Source organism: Diadema antillarum, unplaced genomic scaffold (genome assembly GCF_040938485.1).
Source record: "Diadema antillarum isolate AM-2024a unplaced genomic scaffold, OU_Dant_1.0 seq00001319_RagTag, whole genome shotgun sequence".
NCBI classification, from domain to species: Eukaryota; Metazoa; Echinodermata; class Echinoidea; order Diadematoida; family Diadematidae; genus Diadema; species Diadema antillarum.
Genome location: NW_027272091.1, coordinates 124,018 through 147,251, shown reverse-complemented (window position 1 = coordinate 147,251; position 23,234 = coordinate 124,018). Strand labels below are relative to the sequence as shown.

General features: G+C 38.0%; 1 protein-coding gene and 1 long non-coding RNA gene across 2 annotated transcripts; both read left to right on the top strand.

Moving 5' to 3' along the window:
- Positions 1-2,517: 2,517 nt before the first annotated feature.
- Positions 2,518-8,087, top strand: LOC139708202 (histamine N-methyltransferase B-like). Its single transcript, XM_071620175.1, has 3 exons — positions 2,518-2,707; positions 5,704-5,913; positions 7,708-8,087. The coding sequence occupies exons 1-3, from the start codon at positions 2,518-2,520 to the stop codon at positions 8,085-8,087; spliced, it is 780 nt and encodes a 259-aa protein (XP_071476276.1).
- A 6,206-nt stretch (positions 8,088-14,293) lies between these two features.
- On the top strand, positions 14,294-19,740 carry LOC139708200 (uncharacterized). The gene is made up of 3 exons (XR_011709328.1): positions 14,294-14,343; positions 18,041-18,128; positions 19,649-19,740. It is a non-coding gene; the product is annotated as an uncharacterized lncRNA (long non-coding RNA).
- Positions 19,741-23,234: the final 3,494 nt, after the last annotated feature.

Here is a 23,234-nt window from a genome sequence, read left to right as displayed (position 1 = left end):
TTTAAATTATTTTCATTTTCAGTGAAACGTTAAAAATTAAAACCGCAAGGGCGCTATCTTACCCTAAATTTGAAACAATGTTGACAAATGTACCCATTTTTTATTAAATGTTTTATTTCATGAAAATTGATTATTTCATTTTCATTTACGCTCAAATCTTATTACGCGAGAGCACCCTTCTGATTCTCAACTGGGGATGTATGACATCAAGAAGATAAATTTGTATAGAGAAAATGAAGCATAATAATGAATAAGAATTAAAGATTGAAAGCAACAATTAGTCACATAAACAACAACAAAACCATTCTAAAGACAATCTCTTAGAAGGGTAAATTAGCATTTGGATGGGGATGGAGTATGATTACGTAATTATACCCCCGCATAGTGTGAAGGGCTAATCACCGTGATGTTGGTCGGGCAGGCGGGCAGTCGGTCGGGCGGTCGGTCTATTGCAAAATCTTGCGTCGCGAACTCCTCCTACAGTTTTGAAGCAATTTAAATGAAACTTAGGCTTTAGGGTAAATGATGATATTGAGGTATAGTTGTGCAAGACATGTTTTTTGTGTTTGTCGGACAATGCGTTGCCATGGTGACCGTAATTTTACCAAAACCTTGTGGATTGAATAACTTCCATAGTAATTAAGCAATCAATTTCAAAATTGGTATCTATGATGATCTATAGGTGTAGTTGTGCAAGACACTTTGTGTTTGTACTTGGCAAAGCGTTGCCATGGTAACCGCATGTTTTCTTCGAAATCTTGTGGAGTGAACAACTTCCACAGTTTTGAAACAACTGAAATCAAATTTGGAAGGCATTATGGCCTTCAGGCATAGATGTGGAACACATAATTTTTGTGTTTGTCGGACAAAGCGTTGCCACGGTAACCATAATTTTACCAAAACCTAGTGGATTGAATAACTTCCACATCATTCAAGCAATTAAGGTCAAATTTAGTATGTATGATGATCGGGAGGTGTAGTTATGCAAGACCCAATGTGTTAATATAAGAAAATTGTGTTGTCATGGTAACTACTCATTTTTGTATCAAATTGAACCATTTAATCTATGAAGGTGAAATTTGGTGTGTATGATGCTCTTTAAGTGAAGTTTTGTCAATGTCCTTTGTACTTGTATCGGACAATGCGTTGCCATGGTAACCGCACGTTTTTTTTAAATCTTGTGGAGTGAACTTCTTCCACAGTTTTCAAGCAATTGAAACCAAATTTGGTAGGCATTATGACCCTGAGGTATAGATGTGTAACACATAATTTTTTGTGTTTGTCACACAAACCGTTGACATGGTAACCACAACTTTACCAAAACCTTGCAGATCGAATAACTTTTCCATCATTCAATCAATTAAAGTCAAATTTAGTATGTATCATGATCTATAGTTTTGCAAGACACCAATGTGTTAGTTTAAGGAAAATGTTTTGCCATGGCAACCACTCATTTTTGTATCAAAATAAACCATTCAAGCTATGAAGGTCAAATTTGGTGTGTATGATGGTCTTTAAGTGTAGTGATGCTGGGGGAAAGCATGTTTCCATTTGCTGTAAGTTTTATACTCAGTGTCAACTCTGTAATTGTACAGTAAACTAAAATTGTTCTGTTTCAAATTCGACAAGTGCACAAACTTGGTATTAACGTCATTGCCCTCATGACATCACACACTATAAAGCAACACTAGGGGCGGGGGTATTAATCACCTTCAGTGATAATTCTAGTTTGTGTATGCAGAATTATAACAAGTCACTGTCTCGGACTCGAGGCGCATTTTAATTTGCCTAATATATTTCACCTAAAATGTCTTAATGGAGTAACAAGTTAAGATGACTCTGACTTGCGTTTGACTCAGTCACATTTTAAGTCGAGTTGTGACAAGCCACTCGAGTCCTGGCTAGCAACTCGAGTCATCATTTATGATCCTAGAGTGAAGACACGAATTATTGTTACGTAATACTTCAGATTATTGTACTCCTGTGCATAATAATAATAAGCGAATCAATAGCTTTTGATGTCCCAAAGTAAGTGGTCCAAAAATACGAAAGAATTTATCGGCTTTTCACAGTCCCTTCAACCAACCGAGACCGGCTTGATCCTTTACTTGTTTGCTAAGTTGATTTCTGTGGACGTCGAGGACGCTGACCTTGGTTAGGTTTTGTTTGTTTGTTTGTTTGTTTGTTTTTTCTTCTCTTCGGACCCTTGAGGAATTTATGTCACGAGATTTTCATGGTATTATGCTAGTTCTGACATCTTATTTTGCGCGCGCTCCGTTCTGTTTCGGAACGAATATACCATAGTTTCCACTGAGAACCGTCGTAAATATCAACAGGCTGTAGAGACGTTTTGATCGGTTTCGCTCATGCACAGATCCGACTTCACGTTCTGCATCCGGTGCTCTTCAATCTCCCACCCAGCAATCGATAGCTCCCTGTTATCGCCGTGCATTCAATGCTGTGTGCTTGGTCAGACCACTTTCTTGTATAGGTCCAGCTTTTTGCACCGTTTGCAAAATGAATATTATATCAGATAATCTCACACATTATAGCCAAGCATTTAATGTATTTGTGAAAAAGAGTAACAAGTACACCAGCGACCGGAAATGGGCCGAGGAAAACTTTTCCGCTGCTGTCGTTCACAAGTTGGGAGAGATCCGTCCCTCGGACCACATCCTTCGGTCTCTAGGGGTTGGGAGCGGCTCAGGTGAGCATATTTTCCAACATCTTTGCACTAGAGACAATTCGTATGCCTTTGTCTTAGCTACGACATTTCGGCTTTCCTGTAGATGCCTCTTGGCATTCCCAAATCATGGTCAAAAATGACTTTATAACCAATATAGGCAGAGTATGAAGTCCCATAAGAAACATGTAAGAGGTAGGTTTCATCAAAGTCGTACATAGATAATTCAATAGAAAGCCAGCTGAGAACACTGCAGCGATCGACGGGCCTGAATCGCTGCAAACGGGAGAGTGCTAGGCCCAAAGCCGACGGAGACCTGAGAAATGAATTTTGCACATGCTTAGTTCATGTCACGTACATTATTTCATAAAATAACAACTTTTTGATCAGACACCATCTTGGGTATGTAAATTAGGGTCAAAGGTCATAAATGTTTCATCCTGTATCTTAGTGAATACATGTCCTATCTCTTCCATATTTTGCACACGCAAAGACCATGTTACAAGAATCTTTTCACAAGATAACCACTTTTTGCTCAGATGCCATCATGTCTGTGCAAAGTGGGGTCAATGGTCAAATATACTTCATTCTGTATCTTCGTTATGACGTGTTATCTCTATGGGAGTGCAGTTTTTCTGCAAATGAAAATTGACATGACTATCTTTTTCGAGCACTAGCTCACTTATGCTTCAATGAATTTCTCCCAGATTTTAATATGTTGTAGCTGAGACTTTGGGCTATCGTAAATTTAATACCTTCGTTTTTTCATACGATGTCGGGATTACGTTAAAAAACTTGGTTGAATTTAAAGCTTATCTGCAATGTATTGAGATGTTTCTTTCTTTCTGCAACTTTTTGCAATAACTCAAGAAAAACAGCTTCTATCACCCTCAAATTTTGCACATGCTTAGTTCATGTCACGTACATTATTTCATAAGATAACAACTACTTGATCGGACACCATCTTGGGTATGTAAATTAGCCGGGTCAAAGGTCATAAATGTTTCATCCTGTATCTTAGTGAATACATGTCCTATCTCTTCCATATTTTGCTCACGCAAAGACCATGTTACAAGAATCATTTTACAAAATAACCACTTTTTGCTCAGATGCCATCTTGGCTGTGCAAAGTGGGGTCAATGGTCAAATATACTTCATTCTATATCTTCGATATAGTGTACACGGAATTTGGTACCAAAGATGGCAGGTCTGACTCGCTTTTCTAAATGAGATTCCAAACATCACACGGCCAATGTCCCTAAACACAGATGAAACCTGTATGGTCATGCTTATATTGGGATCAGAACTCAAATCATTGATTTTCGAAAAGATCGGATCACCTAATTTGTCAGTGTTGACAAATTCCAAGTCTAGTTGTGTTTGAATCCAGAGCATTTTTGTGTAATGATGTATTATTTGATAATGACTGTATCTGTTTTACATTGATATAGCTGATTCTGGGTGCATGCACTGGTCGGGGAGGAAGGTCTCGAGCCTCGGTGATTAAGTTTGCCTTTTCCTCCCCTGGCAACCAGCAGCATGCACCTGGAACCACCACAATTTTTATATCATGTATTAACGATTTTCTGATTGTATTTTATGTAAACTTGTATTGTATATTGAATTGCCGAATGAATAATAATAATAATAATAATGATAATAATAATAATAATAATAACTGAACAGAATGTCCCTGTAAAAAGATGTTGTGAATAGAATTGTGTGAATGAATTAATCATTGACGAAAGATATCTTAATGAAAATTCGTTAATCACGAAACATTTCTTGAGTAAATGAAATCTCCTCAGGCAATATGCATATTTAAATTTTGTGTTTACAGCTAGTATCCGAATTCGATGAAACAGGTGAAACGTTAATTATGTTTAGCTTTTTCATTTCACGTTCTTTGTTGACGACATGTATTATCTGTCATTCAGAATGAAAATCAATTTCCTGGACCCCTCGGCAGAACAGCAGTGTCGTCTATAGGGGCAGCTTAGCAGGGCAATTCATGGCAGTCGTATTCCAGTTGATACTGTTTGACTATAGCTTGCGCATTCTTGTTATGTTGATATTTATGAGGAAATAGATACAATTCAATACAATCAAATCAAACGTTGTGTGAGATTGCACCTGAGCACGGCTTTTGGTTCCCGTTTTGCATAATATGGGCTGCTGATAAAACTATTACATCAGTATGTGGATTAACTGATACGAAATGTGTTGTGATGGCATATAGCGCTACAAGTCCTGTAAGAAAGTGACATGACTGATTTACAAAAATCTATTCTCATATAGATCCCGTAGTTAATTGGACCACAATCGATTATTGCCACATGTTCCACACAGCTCCTCCCAAACTCCAAAATTGTCATACATCACAAAGCTGAAATGGGAACTTAACGTCATGCGACGTTTCGCACGACGTAAGTTCACATTACAGCTTTGTGATTATGAATTATATACATATACATAATAATATCTACACACAGATATGGAAATGTATATAGATATATGTATACATAATAATAATACACACATATTATTCATCTATGTGTGTGCATTTTTAATATTTGTATATTGATGACCTGTCTTAAAGAATTGTTAACAGACTGAGAAGAAAGCCCTACATTTTAATTTGAAGCGCTGTTCGTTCTGTTTCACATGGCGTATACGGCTTCATGAAAAACAGAAAAAGAAAATCAGTTCTCTCGAGTGATTAGACACACCAATGGTAGATTTCGATGACGCTGTCTTATTCATTGCTAGTCACTTCCTGTATATACAGCGCAGACAACACCTGCGAAAGGGGTCAATATCCTGCTTAGCTAGGGAGATGAACAACCTCTACCTATTCGTACTCTGCTAAATGGAAGTGGAATGAATCCACTTGATGGGTTTCGAACCCGAGACCTCTTATGTGTTATTTACTCATCATAAATGTGATTGTTAGTGCGTGGTCATTGAATATGTATGAATATATAGATGTTACATTTTTCCACTTATAATCATTCAAACAGGTGAAAATGACATCATCCTTTTGCGCATACTCTCTCAGCGTTTTGCCCGCTTCAACCACGTGGTCGTGGAACCGGCACGGGTCTTGCTAGAGCACTTCCAGTCGGCAGCTGCCAGGGAATCGTCGAGTGGTGGTTATTGGTCTGCGCCTGGAGCTGCTAACTTCCAATGGCATAACGAGACGCTACAAGAACACATGGCTAAGAAGTCCGGTCAGAGCGCCGAAGGATCTCCGTAGCAGTTCGACTTTATCTCTGCCGTGCACAGCCTGTACTACGTGGATAATCTCCGTGCTTCCTTGCAGTTTCTGTGCGATAGCCTGGCACCAGGAGGGATTCTACTGATTACTTTATTGAAAGGCAAGTTTAATCCTTGGAGACGGTGATTGTCATAGCTCCAGTTTGCAAACCATCTCGTTTTTTACGCAGATGGTTTCGTATCACGTTTTTACCCGTTATTTGAGCGTGTTCGTCTACTAGCAATTAGTGCAATTCCCACTGGTCTAGTGATCAAAATAATGGTCCATGCCAAACTCGTCTAAAAACCGCTTGGGCTATAACACATTCAGTCTACAATCATTTCGCCAAATGTCATTTGGTGTAACAGTCAACATGTGTCTTATGATTATATTTTATGTTCAGCTATTACTATCTGTACAATCAGCATACGACTTTGTTCTAATCATTTCGTCGGATCACCATTCCTCCTGTCTTTCTTCATTGAGCTAACTGGCCATTCTTGTTAAGTTGAGATATTTGTGATTAAACCGCTAAAAAATAAAGAAAATAATTATAAGAAATACAGGATATTTTTAAACATAAGTTCTAGAACATACCATGTAATCTCACTAGTGAGGTATTACTGGAAATGCTTATTATCTCTATCTTGGTGATGGACTTACTTTGAAGTGTTTAAGGTATATGGCACTAGCTCATTTTGCAATAAAACTCTTTATTATGTATGTTTCAGTCGGTCTGCGTACAATTCTTAGTTTGTTTGTTTGTTTTTTGTTTGTTTGTTTTTTTTTTCAAATATCAGGTACATGTTCAGTATGACCACCCAAAAATACAATCAGATTTTTGCACTGATAACTTCCGATATGATTGAACTGTGCTATTTAAGGGTCTAAAAATATAACATCTTACCTATATTTTGCAAAAAAAACCCCATTGAATTTCGTTAAGAGGTCACAGAGAAATGTGAATCGTTGTAAAGCATGTCGTGGATGTGATTCTTCTGTACGCCATGCCTACGGAATAGTACTGTATACGTAAACGTAAACAAAATGTCACATTCCTATAGATGTGTTTTATATGGTAGTCCCCGTGCAAGAATAAATGTCACGTGATACCAATTTGACCAGTCACAAATCACGTAATAGATACACTATCATTATTGTTTTTCTGTTTAAACTTCGTTTGAAGCTTTTAAATGTTTCGGATTGTTTTGTTCCTTGTTAGGTGTAAATATTTGTTAAAGCCATGAGCGCCCTGACATGATGATGATGACGTGGCGTTATCTTCTAATAATTACATGTCGCGATGTACAAAGCGCTATGCAACATACGGGGTGCTGTTACCCCCGTCGCTGGACATAATGGCCCGAATTCACGAAGGTGGTACAAATGAAACCATGGTTTAAACAATGGACAAAAAACCATGGAGCGCCAAGTGTCGCACGGAATATTTCGTTATGAAATTGGTAATTTCGCCGACAAAATGACCGTTTCGTTAACGAAATTATCATTCGTGGACGAAATGTTGTCATTTCGTTACAAAATAATAATTTCATCGACGAAATGACTGATTTCGTAACTAAATATTCCATGCGACACTTGGCGCTCCATGGTTTTTGTCCATGGTTTAAACCGTTTTCATTTGCACCACCTTCGTGAATTCGGGCCAAGGGAGTCAAAGCCGCTTCTTTTGTGCACTAACTCCATTCTGTGAGGAGCAATGTAGCCATTAATACTGGAATTCACTGGTAATTTTTCCCCAATGTTCCAGATACGTCAAGCCTGAATGCACACGAATTCCGCGACGAGGATTACGTTTCCACGACAAGAGTCGAGCGAATCCTGAGCGAACTCGACATCCCGTTCACGATCTCCGAGCAGCGAATCGTCGTCGACATCACCAGCCTCTTCGAACAGGACTCGGCAGAGGATGACTTGATGCTCGACTTCATGACCCACGTCGCTCACTTTCGAGAGACCGCCACAGACGAGATGAAAAAGGCCGTGCTGATCTCGTACAGAGAGCTAGCGAGGGAATACGAGGAATCGAGCGGGCCGGCGAATGGTGGCAGTGCCGACCGGGAGGGTGACAGCGGCAAACCCATTCTTATTGAGAGAATTTGGGAAAACGTCATCATTACAAAAGATTAATGTTCCAAAAACAGAGTAATACTTGCAAAGCACATAATTATCAATATGCATATTAGGAAAATTGGAAAATATTGAAAAGGTAAAGGATTTTTTTTTAACCAATGAGTAATATTGGAGGCAATATTTAACGCCCACTTTTTATGAACAATTGACGAGAATATTGATGGATGATAGATAAAAAAGAAAAAAAAACTTAAGGTTGATAATCCTGCAAAGTTTTCATGATTATTTATCATACTGCTGTAGGGGTGGTAGATCATAGCGACGTCAAATTTTGCTCTTAGTCCATGGGACAGGCCAGATATTGGTACCACCTGAGGTGGCAAAACCTTTTTGGTGTTATTTTGTTTGTCGGGCATAGACATGCTTTTCTTTATTGTGAGAGTCCAAAGATGACTTTGAAATTGGCTCTCTCTTTTTTTTTTTTTTTTTTTTTTTTTTTTTTTTTGCCGCTATCGCAAAATGATAGTTAAAAACGCTTATTGATTGAGTTGAGAAATTTGTTATCCTGTAGGCTGTAGTTGAATCACAAATTGTTGCAGAGCCTCCAGCTATAGAGGGCAGCACATGGCTGTGACCTCATCTTGAGGAGTCAAATTTGCCAACTTTTCAGTGATTGTCAATTCCCTCGGACTTATACACAGCGTGTGTCACTAATATCTACATTGTTGAATCCACATTGTTATGCCGGAATGAGCTTGTCACCTTAGAACGCTCTACCGACGCACAGAATACCACCAAGGAAGCCTATTATGATTCACCACGTAACAAACGTTATTTGTTAATTTAGGGTCTATCCACTACCTTGATACCTCAAAGGGATCAATCAGTCCATCAAGCCACGCTGCCCTCATCGTTGCAGTGATGACAGCAATGGTAGCATGGTACCACCTTCTTTAACCAAAAAGAAAAAAAAAAGTGTTATAGACAAAGAATTGGCTGACCAGTTTTATCAGGTTTTCTTGGATAAGAGCGAATATTCGCTTGTCCTCACCATGCGTCTGTAAGGTTAAAACTGAAGCTGAAGTTGCAACTACTTCAATGTTTATTAGACTCATTTTATCCGGCCACTGCAACTGAGAGAATATAATTATGAAGTCTCTAAATAAGCCATGTGTATTCGACCTTTTTTGTGTAGATCTGTTTAAAAAGTGTGTATCAATGACGGCCTCTGCCAGTTTTACAGCAGGTGTTGTGCCAAACGAATTGAAAACAGCAGTGATATTCACAACCCTAGAGACCTCCTTTAGATAAGAATATGTTATACAATAATCGACCAATTTAATTTAGACCTGCTTTTTGTTAGCAAAGTCACGGAACATGTTTCCTTCTAACGCCTACGAGACTACTTGTGCAGGAGAATGATTTTTTTTTTTTGATAACCACCAATCAGCATATCGCCCTGATCATAGTGTAGAGACATTACTTACTGACCTGATCTTGAAGAAATATTATTCTGTATTTGCAGAGTACAGTGTAATCAAATCATGATTTCTATTTGGTGTACCTCTAAGACGTCCCTTAATCCTTGAACCTGGCTTTAGGAGTGTGTGATATGTATCATCTAATATCTCATTTCCATCATAATATCATAGATTATTTATGAAATCATATCATATGATAATCATGTCACATTCAATATATCATTATGTTATATGGTATTACGCTGTAATCTAATATTGTATAATTATTGTGTGTGTATGTGTGTGTAAGTGCGTGCGCGCTCGTGTGTGTGTGTGTGTGTGTGTGTGTGTGTGTGTGTGTGTGTGATTGTTCCTTGTCCGTTTATTGCACTAGGTGGATTCCTGAATTGTTTTTGTTTTGAAGAAGAAAATGGGATATGATTCAATCTATCATACTGGCATATAAACTGAAGCATGATAAACCAGCATCGGAAGCTCGACGAATTTCCGCCCTTCCGCGCGATATACCTTGTCCAAGGTTTATCCATGCTTCCTCACAGACATAATTCACCTTGAGTAGAAATAGTAATAACAGAAGCAGGTGTATACCTTTCTCGGCATGTATCATGTTGCAGTAGGTCAAATAAACGGCGCGTTTCCGACTGAACAACCACATTTTGGTAGAAAACTTCAGCCACAGTGATCTGATGCCAGTCTTTCTTTGTGGACAATCGTGCTATTACACGTCTACTGTAATCATAACGCACTGTCATACCAGGTGACATGGCTCGGACAATCGAGGCGAGAACTCGCATAGCTACGGGTGCGTTGTTCTTGGTTACTATCACCCTTTCATGCTGTTCTGGCCAAGGTGAGTATAATGTACTATTTAAAGGGAAATCATGACAGTATCTGTAGCACTATAGTTTCCAGTAGGACTGGCTCTTTTACAGGGGCGACTGAAGGCACTACGTGACATACACACCTAAGGCTCTAAAAAAAGTACAACCCCCCCCCCCCCAAAAAAAAAAAAAAAGACTTTTGAGATTTCTATTACTTTCAAAGGGGATGGGATAGGGCGGGGTTGAGGGAGTGAAGGAGGCGCGGGGGAGAGGACTGACACTTGAATAAATGAGCTCCACCCTTGATTCCTCCCCCCCCCCGCTTTTTTTTTTCTCCGAGCCAGAACCTCTACATTAAAAACGTTCTGCCGCCCGTATTTAAGAATACATACTAGTAAGTTCTAGAGCTGGGAGGTACACCTCCATGCGTGGTTAGACCTATACCATGATGTACGGCTCGACATTAGTGGTGGCTCGGTGGCCCGGGGCCACTAAAAATTGATGTCCGGCCACCAAACAAAAACAAACTGACTTTTGATGGCCCGATCGGGCAGCTGAAATTCAAAATGAAATCTTATGTTTCCTTTTATTTGGGGCCACTACTTTCCTTTTACCAGCCATCAAAATTTTTGATTCGAAGATTTTAGTTGCCCGAACAGGCCACCGGAGAAACATGTTAGTGTCGAGCCTTACAATGTATATGATAGTACTCAATTCGTTTTTAACACACTCGTGTGAACGTATGTTAAGAGACCTATAGACGGCAGCACTGAGTGGGGTGTTGTCCAAGTTCTGGTCGCGATCGTTCACAAGCTCTATGCGTGAAACCGGTTATTACTTGTGTGTACGGTATCTTGACTATTCAGTACTCTGGCGAGATCTACTAAATGAATGTAACCCCAGACATTATCATCTGTTATTCATTACTATGGATTGAGTATCAAATGCTCCAATATCAATAGAATATAACAGTGAAGTTTGAGGAAAATCGTACAATTCGTTCAAAAGTTTAAATTTCAGTGCCGTCATCGTTGGATGACAATCACAGACTTTGACATTTTGTGGGCTCATGATTATGTTTTTAAAATTCTTCAAAGGTCAGAAATGTAACCCGGAAATTTCCCAGAAATGAACTCTTGATCCTTAGCTGTATACAACGGAAATGAACTAGCTGCACAAATCGGAAGTCTGTTACTCCACATCAATATTTTTTTTATCTACCACCATATCCCCCTTTAAGTTTACCATACAAAATAGACATTTGATATCATGGGACATATGCTCACATGGCAAATCGATCAATCACAGTTCAATAAGGAGAATCATGTTAAAACTGCTGCAATTGAACAAAATAACATAAGAATAAGTGGCTTGTTTATGTACAATGACGTATAATTAGAATCAAAGAGAATTGGCATATTAAAATATGTGCACATATTTATATAGGGCCTACATACCCTAATTGACATTGGAATCTGACAGTTGACTTTAATCTGACAATTTTGGAATCTGACAATTGACTTTAATTCAGAGTGAATCCGTAAAGAGACCAATAAAATTTAGTAAGAAGTTGTATAAGTTGCACTGTTCAAGAGTAAGTGTCATTGTTAAAGACACACGAACTAAAGGAGGTGTGTCTTTATTAGTAATACTACTAATACTATAAGTAATACTATACTTGAAAAATTGTGCATGGATTTTGCTGACATTTTAATTCAAACCAGACCAGGATAATTCAAATTCATGAAATTTACGTCGATGCAGGGCAATTTGTCAATCAGTTGCAAGACCAGAATAAGTCCGTTGGATAGTAAAAGAAATTAATAGGTCAGTAGTATTTAATGATCCGGATATAAGATCTTGTTATTGTTGTTGTTTTTGTCTTTTAATGATATAGGCCCATTAGCACAGTACTATGATTTGACTTTAGAGTCCCTATATTTCCTTTGTGAAGGTTCTGGCTTTCCTAGTTCGTAGATATCTCATACTTTTATGCTTACATATATCTTACCACAGACCAGCCATTCAACACCACTCTGTGTTTGCAGGCTAAAACTTGCGCAGAATGCATCCAAACAGACCTGCAGTGTGTATGGTGCACTGATCATGTGAGTATAGTGATGGCAATGTATTTCACCTTCTGCTAAAGTGAAACACCATATATATACATCGATTTAGATGTTCTCTTCTTATGGGGAGACAAAAAAAAATGGTAATATGATTACCTACTACAGTAAGTGGACACAAGACCTTAAGTAGAGAAGTTTGTGTTTCCGCCACGTTATACATTCTATTATCCCATCATTCAATTCCTGCTTTAGCCTACTGCTGACAACGCGCAGTATAGGCTACACAATTTCCGTAAACTGTCTCACTAAGGGTGTATGCAGAGTTGTATATAATTATCTATATCATTTTCATGTTTCAAGTGTTCAATCACGATTTGTGTTCCACAAATGGAGATTTGGGCTTGTGTTCCACACATTACAATCTTAAACATGCAAATAGAGATCAAACAATTGCAACAAAAATGGGAAATTTCTGTTTGTACGGGAAGAACTGACGATATGAAGTCTGGTTTATGTCGTATATCCAAAGGAAAATTAGGATAACGTGCCGGGTAATCTACAGAAAATATGTAATTACATTTAAATAAAACAAAACAAAACGCGCTGAATGATGGAAGTTTCACTGAAATCGAAATACGAGATATAAGAGCGCTGATCGAGGAGTTTGTAAATTGCGCATGTTTTCACAATATCAGTGATATTGGCTACAACCGTATCTGGGGCGATGGTGTCAGTATCTTACTCATTGCTAGTTTCCTAGACCTGTATACACTATCATTCACATCTCTTGACATTATGAGATGAATATTACGATTATATAGAGTTGTAATAATGTAGCATTTATAACTTAGTGGAGGTGGTTGAGAGGGGGTTGTAAGTACCCGCATATTGTGATTGCATGTCAAGATGAAATCTGTTTGTTGAATTCATTAGAATGGGGGATGATGCAGCCATTGGAAAATCATCTTCACCTCTTGACAATCCTTGAGGTTTTTTTTTCATGTGTTTTTTAAGTGATCCTGCATCACAAAACCACACCAAACGTAGCATTGGTTGAGTTTATAGTGGGCCTGGAAATAATCATAAACAATAAAAGACTACAAGCTTAGCATTTATCATAGGTTAGTGTTTTGACAGTTGTTTTTTCCCTATATCAATTTGTCTGCTCACCAAACATGAAGTATGTGAGTACATGTATGAGTAAAAATATGGGAACTCCATATAAATGAAAAAAAAAGGAAAAAAATGGAAAATGGAAAATGAATGAATGAATGAATGAATGATAGAACTGTATGAATAGGCCTACAATAAGTAGTCGTTTTTACGATTTGACCTGGTGATAAAAAGAAAGACCGTTAGTGTTTTTTTGTTTCATCTGATAATCACATCGTTTTCCACGTAGTCAAAAGTCCTTTTTCGCACGCAATAAAGGATGGCCCATGCTGAATTTGAATAGACCATTAACCTTAAACTCCCTTGCAGAAAAGTAATATTCCAATAAAATTTGATTTGTTATGATGGACTGGGAACATCTCTTTAAGTTGACTACATATCATCAAAAACTGTATGGGGCTGTGTGTGATGCATGGTCACAATTACGAAGCAGTTACGATAATTACGATTTTAAAAACTCTTCCCTTTATAACCATGCATGCTGGTATAGTTACGAAGAAATTTTTCATTGTGCGCTTCTTAAAGTCTAAATAAGGTTTACCACGGTCTCGCTTTGCAGGTAAAATTGTGCAGCATTCGGTGGTTCAATTCAGTTTCGCTCTGTATTATCCATGAAAAGCGACTGTTCTTTTATTCCATAGCTTTGTTTCATTGGTTGTCATTAAAAAAGGAATTCCATGGGCACCGCTGCGACACGAGTGAAAACCTCAGTTTGACCGGTTGTCGTGGTGGACATGGACCAGAGGCGACAAGAGTGGAAATTCGCAAGGTACTGTAGTAGATGGTGGTGGGTTCTCATCACGAGCTCGACAGTCACGAGTCACACAGCCCACGAGTCATAGAACCCACGAGCCAGACACTGAGTAAAGAAGGATTACGAGCTCGATATCAACTACTATAGGCCCACGACACATACATTCCTGGAACTAGGCAGTAGGAAGATAAGGCCCATGAACTGGCAATGACTGGACTCTAAAAAGAAAAGGTCGAGCTTGACATTACATTCAGTCCTCCACCTCAAATGGCAGTTTCAAAAAGAAATTTAAAACCCATTTATTTTTAGAACAGAACTGATGATTATGTATAGTTGATTATTTGTATTCGAAGCTGATTTATGTTTGTTTGTTTGTTTTGATTATTGTAAAGCGCTTCGAAACGTATTATATTAAGCGCTATATAAATATTTCATATTATTATCATTATTACATCACAGGGCTTACTATACGTATAGCAGGGCTCCACACTAACTTTTTAGTTTGGTGGCCCGATGGGGCCACCAAAATCCTCAATTTTAAAGTTTTGGTGGCCCGAGAGAAAAGTTTGGTGGCCCGAAAAAACAACAACAATAAAACACATTAAAAGTCCTGTTTTTTTAATGAGTCAAATATTTAAGTCTTATCATAGTAAGAACTGGAAGTTGGACATAATCTACTCATAAATAAATCTCAACAAAGTCGCAACACTCACTTTCAGGCATTCATTTAGTCCTTTTTATCCATCCTTTAAACAAATTTAACTGCTAATTTCCGGGGCAAAAAGTTACAAATTTATTGACATACTTTCAAAAAAAAAAAAAATTGGTGGCCCGAAGCGGGCCACCAAATTGTCCTTTTTTGAAATTTTATTTCAAAAAATTTCAAAAAATTTCATTTTTGGTGGTCCCGGGCCACCGGGCCACCGTGTCGAGCCCTGCGTATAGTGTTGAGCTCGTGGGACCGTTTCGTCTAGTGTCGAACTCAGGAGTCTTATTTAAGCCCTGGTCACAACTCGCCGTGCGTGCTTTTCGTCCGTACGTTCTTGGCGGAGGCCACGGCATTCACGTTTTTTTCTAAAAACGTGGGGAGGGAGTGACTAGCGCAGGGAGGAAGAACGTCAACGCACGACATTCGCACGGTTGCGCAGGGTGTAAGTACGTGGCCCGCACGCCACGCCTGGCCATGAGGGGTTACGTGCATCGTACGTTGTGAACGTGGTAAGTGAGTTGTACGTGCTTACAACTTACAATCTGCGTGCGATTGCCACGTTCTCTTGCGGAGGCTGTAATTACACGTGCTGCTCACGCACGGTATCCTTACTCTGTCGCATGTTGTAAGTGCGTGCAAGTGCGATGATTTTTCCCCGTCAGATGCTAGGGGTAGGCCTAATTATGGGACCACCTTCCGAGGTTCTTCAGATGTATAATCATACGTCTTCTCCATACGTTAAATGGTAGTTTAACCTTCTGCGTGTCATATTCATTTCATGTCTATAGGTTTTTATATTTTGTTGAAAGAAAATGAGATTGATATAAATGAACTAAATGAAATATGTGAAATGTGTGCATATTTGACTCACTGACAGAGAAAGGGTTAATAGGCTATACTGTATCAGGTATAGGACATAGGTTACATCACGTATAAAATAGCATTGTGTACCTGATGTAGGTTAATAGGCTACTATGAATATCAGGTATACAGTGACATTGTATAACATTATTTTGGTTGAAACATCCTAACACATTGGCACTGGGGGTGAGATGCATATGATTTGCTGTCATGAAGTCTACTATCTTTATACCCAGTTTCAGAGGTGGTGGCATTTCAGCCATGGAGGCATTTTTGAGCTAGATTTATCAGCATAGATTTATCAGCATATTACTAGAACAATGAATGTAGGCCTATGGTTTTGCAGTTTTATCTGAGTCGGAAGGTGTCACGTTTGCAATTAAGGCCCTATATAAGGTAATACTGTCATAGAAATTTCTTCCTTGCTTAATTTCAAAATATACACATTCTCAATTTCAGAGAATGGTACTGATTTTATCACTGTTCTACATACACAATGATGGTCAATGCCTTTTAACCACGCTTGTGCAGCTCTTAAATGTATTTTTTTTTTCAAAACTCCAATAACCTGGTCACTTTATGTACTGACCACTCAGAGCTCAAGATTTCTATGTATTATGCTTTGCTTCTTCAAAGAGTTTTTGACTGTGTCTTATATGCCGCAAAATATGATGCAAGTGTATATACAGTATTTATTTATGTATACATTGTTGATATATAATATAATAACTTCGAAAGAGTTTTGAAAGCCCTTTCTAGTGATATAACAATAATTTTTTTCTGTGTATGCGATTTTTTCGATCCCATAATCCTTACAGGGCATTTCTGCCCGGTAGGTGAAATAAAACAGTATGAATATATAATTGCCAACATCAGGACATCTTGGAGACGAAATGATGATACTCTTCCGTCGGCTCGGCTCGTGATGAGCATTGCAGAAATCACTGCGCACAACTTGCGTTTTAAGTGCGGAGCAGGTGCTTATTTGGCAAGTTCGGTACGGTCTGCGTGCTCTATTGAGCAGTTGAACTCAGGGAAGTGTCGAATAAGCACGGGCTGCGCACTTGTTACGTGCTCAACACGAACGAGCTACGTGCGCCGTCCGTCGAGCAAGTGACGGTGGGAAAATGTTAAAAGACGCACGGAGTCAGTGCGTTGTACGCACGTTCGCTGTAGAGGGCACGTGCGTTGCCCGCACTTAGAGTGAATCCGTAGCCCGAACGCAGCGAAAGTTCCTCATGTCCTAAAAGTGCTACGGCGTGTCTGCGTGCTCCAAAATCCGAACTGAGGCGGTACTTACTACGTACGGATCCTCAAATTTTGCCCACGTTTTTGCGAGTAGACAGCACGCACTTGCAAGTACGGCGAGTTGTGACCACGGCTTTACTTATACAGCTTGTGGGTGTACGACTTCCGGACATTTTTTTTTTTCAATTTCGAGCTTGTGGGCCGTATGACTCATTTGGGCGTCGAGCCTGTGGGATGACCACAGAGAGGCGTGAGTGCTCGTACACAGTTGAGTCCAGGGGGCAATGGCGCCCGATATAAAACGAGACTCTTTTGCGAAATCTTCGAGTATTACTCCCGGGTTTTTTTTTTAGGGCAGATTTGAGGTCTGTGCTTTTCATAGCATCGTCAGAGTTCATTTTATGTAGAAGCTCTAGAGCAAGATATGACCAAGACCTTATATAGTAGAGCCCACTTCTACATTTTTTAAAGAACAATTTGCAATAGCACCCGTAAATTAGCATCCTTTTCTGCAGTTTTATTTATTTTTATTTGCGTATGACACATTGGCAATCATCTATTTTGATAGTTGTCACATTTGCTTTTAAGAGACTGTCACGTACAATTCTTATTTTCATTACATCACTCTGCTTACTTAAGAATTATTGCGTTTGCATTCTTAAATGGACTTATTTACAATATGTAAATTCCTTTTTATGCCTATGTGTATGCCGTCGCGTGTCAATTCATTTAGCTATCGATTTAAAAAAGTGTACCGATTCTAATTGTATCTACATGATTATTATTTATCAGTTAATGTATGCATCCGTACATCAATTTATTTAGTTTTACACGAACTTTGGTGCAATGATCTATAGATTAATGAATGACAGATTTCGCGTTCTCTCCCCTCAGAGTCTACCCTTAACGGACAGGTCTTCTCCCTTTCCAGACGATCTTGTGCAGATCACTCCCCAGGAAGTGAATCTGAGGCTGAGGAAAGGTGAAGGCGATGTTTCGGTGTTGTTCACGGATTAAATTTTGGTGAACAGTCCGTAAACGGACTGATAACAATTAAGACTGCCATTTGGCTGCGTGCCTCCTGCCTGACGAATGATAACATTGTACGAAAATTCCACGCGTCCTTAAAGTCAAATTTAATGTTGCACGTCTTCGTCGGCGTCTGCACGAATTATAGGCTCTTCATCATCAAGGTTTTCTTCATCTTTTGTGTTTTTTCCCACCTTTCTTGCCTTCTTAATTTTCATGTAATATATTCGAAGGCAACCTTTTTATTGATTCTATTGAAAATTGTACCTACAATCAATACCACAGAAATAACGCTTGTACAAATGTTTGCATAACGTTCCAGAGGTTTACTTTTGACTTTTGACTTTTCGAAAATGAAAAGTGAAAGTGGTCCGAGCAAGAGCACGACCCCGATATCAAGGCTTATAGTAACATGATTATGATCTGCTTGAGGTACCCTCGTCTCAGCAACATTTTGCGGTATCATACATGCATTAACTAATTTAATTAACTAATTTATAGTTGTTCAAATGTAAAAATCTGAAAATCATCCGGAGGTCTCCTTTAATGGCATGGACGTATGGCTTCTGCCTGAAGGCACCCAATTTAGAAATGTCAGTCAGGATTCGTCCAGGGAATCTAAAATGACTGTGTTGAACATTGAAAGGAAAAAAATAGGTTTCATGCATTATTTTCACCATTGCAGATTTAAGAAAAATTATTAATATTGTTCGGTTGCTGTGTGTGTGTGTGTGTGTGTGTGTGTGCGTGTGTGTGTGTGTGTTTAGTTCAGTTCGGCTTAGTTTGTTTTGTTTGTCCACTTTACACATAAAAAGTGTAAGGATCGATGACAATTCAGCTATCATAATATGACAAAATCAGCGATAACTAAACTTACTCATCAATCATCTAGGGTGGTATACGTGTACACATTAATTGAGTCACAATTTTCGAGGTACAACTGGAGGAGACTATACTGAGTATCAGCAATGAGCATTGTGCTTACGTAAAGGGTGACGACCTCGGAGTATAGGTTGCACGTTTGCTATTTCGAAGGTTCGTCAATCCGAAAAAGAAATATGTCTCGTTATTTACCAAAGTTCGGTATTCACTAAAGGTTCATAACCCCAAGGTTCAGATCGAACTCTTTTAACATTATATGGACCTAGCAGCTGGTTCTAAGTGTATTTATGCATACACATTTTAGTAAATGTTGTTGTTTTCCTTATGTATGATTATTATGCGTAAATTGATGATTTTGAGCTTGAGACCTAGTCGTGGCACAAGTATTAAGTGATTGCTTTAGGTACTAAGAACTCGTGATAAGTCTAACAGCACGTTTGGGCATAAGTAAAAGAGTAGGGCCTATACTGATTTTGATAGAGCCACAGTGTCTCCAAACGCTGCTAAGATGCTAGTAGTTATATGAGGTGTTAACGCGTCACAGTGTACGTTTAATAAGATATTATATTCTTGTCGTTGCAACTATGGCAGGTGCAACGGCGAGGCTTGAGCTGTCCGTACGTCATGCCGAATCTTCCCCGCTGGATTTCTACTACCTGGTAGATGCCAGCACTTCATTTCAGGATGACCTTGCTAACCTGAACACTCTAAGTGATGATATAGGTGAGAAATTGCGCCCTTATACTTTCTGTATATCTGTTGCAAGTATGTGGGTATTCCTTTTTTCATTATTCAAGTGTGGTTTATGGGACTTGACAGAGGAATAAAACAATTCTACACCATATTCAAGTTTGATTGATCTTGTTTGATTTAATTTGAATTGATCTCTGCATTCCTTTTTTCATAAAAGGATGGAATAACAACTGAGTATAGAAGAGTGAAAATACGCGGGAACAGGTTAAGTATCGACTTAAATGTGAAGCACTTTTTTTCTTAAAGAAAAAAAAGAGAGGAACAAATCAGATCTCAAGCAAGTAAACAAAATGTAATAGCTTTTATCAAAGATAGAACATGAATTTTCATTATTCTTGTATTTCTTGGGTCATTTGTTGATATTGCAACTGATTGACTAATTTCCTTATATATAGGAAAATATCTAACAGTAATATCATTGAACAGTAAATTTACTGTAAATATCATGAACGTCGATGTAGAGCAATTTGTCAATTAGTTGCAATAGAATAAGAACGTTGTGGAACTCTTACTTGGAACTGGTGTAGAATGGTGTTGAATCTACTATGAAGCTATTAATTTTGCTCTTTTGTATCTTCTTATCGATTTTACGTTTTGATGAATAATAATATGATAACCATCAAGGACAAAGATTATCAGCATTTCTCAAACCTTGCCACGGTGACGTCCACTATTCTGCAAATCTCTGACAATTAAAATCTCTAACCCGAACAATCCCATATATACCTTTATTGTGTCATGACGATTATAGAATCAATTTTAGACGATTCCAACAAAAGTATAAGAAAACGATTCTTTTCCTTGTGTCATTGTGGCATTATATTCTTCAATACTTGGCGTTGCTGATGTTTTTGTGCCAAAGGTGCCACGTTGAGAGAACTGTCAAATGACGTCACGATAGGATTCGGCTCGTTCGTCGATAAGGTGGTCTCACCTTTTGTTGATTTGACAGCAGATGGGTGAGTGCTGCCATAACTTTTCTCAAAAAATATAAATAGACGTCAATTATGTTGACAATATCTTTAATCACTTGTCACCTTCTGTACAAATGTATCCATCAAGTCGAGGAGGTATGATAGACAAGCCGGTAGTACCTCCTTGATGTTACAAATACATGCATTTGTACAGAGCGTGACGAATGATGAAAAAAAAACAAACCCAGTAATAATAGCCTTGTCAACTTTGGACTATTTGACAAAACAATGTCAGAATTTCAGACCCTGGGAATTATTTTGTTCAAAATTCATCATGTCACTGCCGGCAGCCAGGGACAGCCTGGTGGTAGTGTCGCTGCCCGGAAAGGAGTCATGTATAGATGGCAGGCCTGATTTCCATTGGTTCCTGCCTTTAAAGTTTCCTGCATGTCTGTTAATATATAGAATAGATGTCAGACTTCAATGACAGACACATTGAATTTTCGTATTTTTTTTACACGATCAATGGAAATTTGTGAGGGTATGACATGGTTAGCTCACTCATTTGCATATTCATACCCACCCCATGAACTCGAACTGTTTTGGAGAAATTATCAAAACTTCAAATTTCATAACTTCCTTATTTTCCATCCGATTTCAGTCAAATTTTTACCGTTGAACTCGTGTAATTTTACTGTTTTTCGTCAGACTAACTTATATTTGGACTGGATTTCCTCTTAAAATAAAAATGAAATCGAGGATATTGCCCAAATAACCAACCACCAGACAAAATCTCTGTTTTTCTATTCGTTTTTTCTTTGTGAGAATTTACACTCATTTCGCCAAGTCCTTATGAATAGCTTCAAGTTCAAGTTGATTTATTTCATTTCCAACAAAATAATTAGGAGTACAATGTAATGTTGGCATATAATGTCACGAAATCGGTACAACGATGTGACGAACATAATGATACGTAAGAAAGACACTGGTAAATTATTAACATATATACAAATAAATGTTATATCATTATGGCAAAGTCAGGAACAAAATTGCTGGAAATCTCTTAGAGGGGACTGCTAAAATGGAGAGCTTGTAGTATGCAATCCCCTCATAATAAAAGGAAAAATCAGATTGAAACAAAAAGACAATTTGCGTAAGAGATAGAAAAAAAGACACAGTAAACACATACGTGCACACACAAGGAGGAGGCACACGAGGCAGCTCTCTTGTAAGGGAAGAAAAGATAAGTAGATAGAAAGATTAGTGAGGAAGGTATGGCTATGAAGAGTCCGAGGTGGACAATAAAAGGGAAAGGAGAAAGGAAATGTGGGTCATAACCAGGGCACTAGAGGCACAAGAATCTTGGGCTTGGAGTAGTAAAATTAGCAACAACATTTTTAAAAATAATAGTAAAAAAGAAGTAACTTACTGTGTTGCATAAGAAGTTTTCAAATAATTGTTTTTTTTTACCTGTTAGGAAAAAGTATCAAAACTTCTTTTATGCTATCATCAAGAGAATTTCAGAATTTAGGTCCAGAAAAGGAGAATAAAGATTTTGCAAAAACCTTCTTAGTCAAAGGCAAATAATGTTCATTGGATTGGCGCGTTGGATATGCATGAATAGTTCGTTTTTGATAAAAATGGAATCATATACAAAGGGGAGAGAATGGTTGGTGAGCTTATACGTGAATTGTCATAATTGTAAACGGTGTAAATCATGGATTTTCAATATATTATTTTCGTTAAATGAATTATTAGTACTTCTCCACGGTTCGTTACAAAATGATACGAAGTTTTTTTCTGTAATAATAATATTCTTTCTATACAAGTAGAAAGGTGTTTCCCCATGCGAGTATCCCATTATTTAAGTAATGTAGTAACAAGCCAGAGTGTAACATAAAAAGTGCATTTTTGGAAGATATAATCTAACTTTGTTTATAACACCTATATTCCTTGAAATATAACACGACATACAGAATCAATATGTAAATTTCAGGTGAGTGTATTGTCCATAATCATGCCTAAAAATTAATAGAAGACACTTCTTCTATGATTGTGTCTTCCAGGAAAATATTTCTCGATAAATTTTCTAGAGAATTACTGAACAACATGCATCAAGTTTTTTTTTTTTTAGATTAATTTATAATTTGTTCGCTCTTATCCATTGGAGTAATTTCATTAAAATGTTAAAATATCAATCAATCGATCAGAATCAGAATCACATAAAAACACATGAGTGTCATCCACAAATAACAACGAATTTGGCATAAGAATTTGGCATATCATATCATTGACATGAAGAATAGAGAAAAGAGGACCGAGTATTTAAAGCTGCCTTGAGGAACACCACAATGAACGTTTTGCATAGTAGATGTGTGACCGTTAGTAAATACAAATTGTTTTCGATTAGTAAGGTAACTCCTGAACCACTCCAAGTTTTTTTCCTTTGATACCATATTGTGATAATTTGTGAAGTACTGATGTTGTGGTCCGTGGTATCAAAGGTCAAA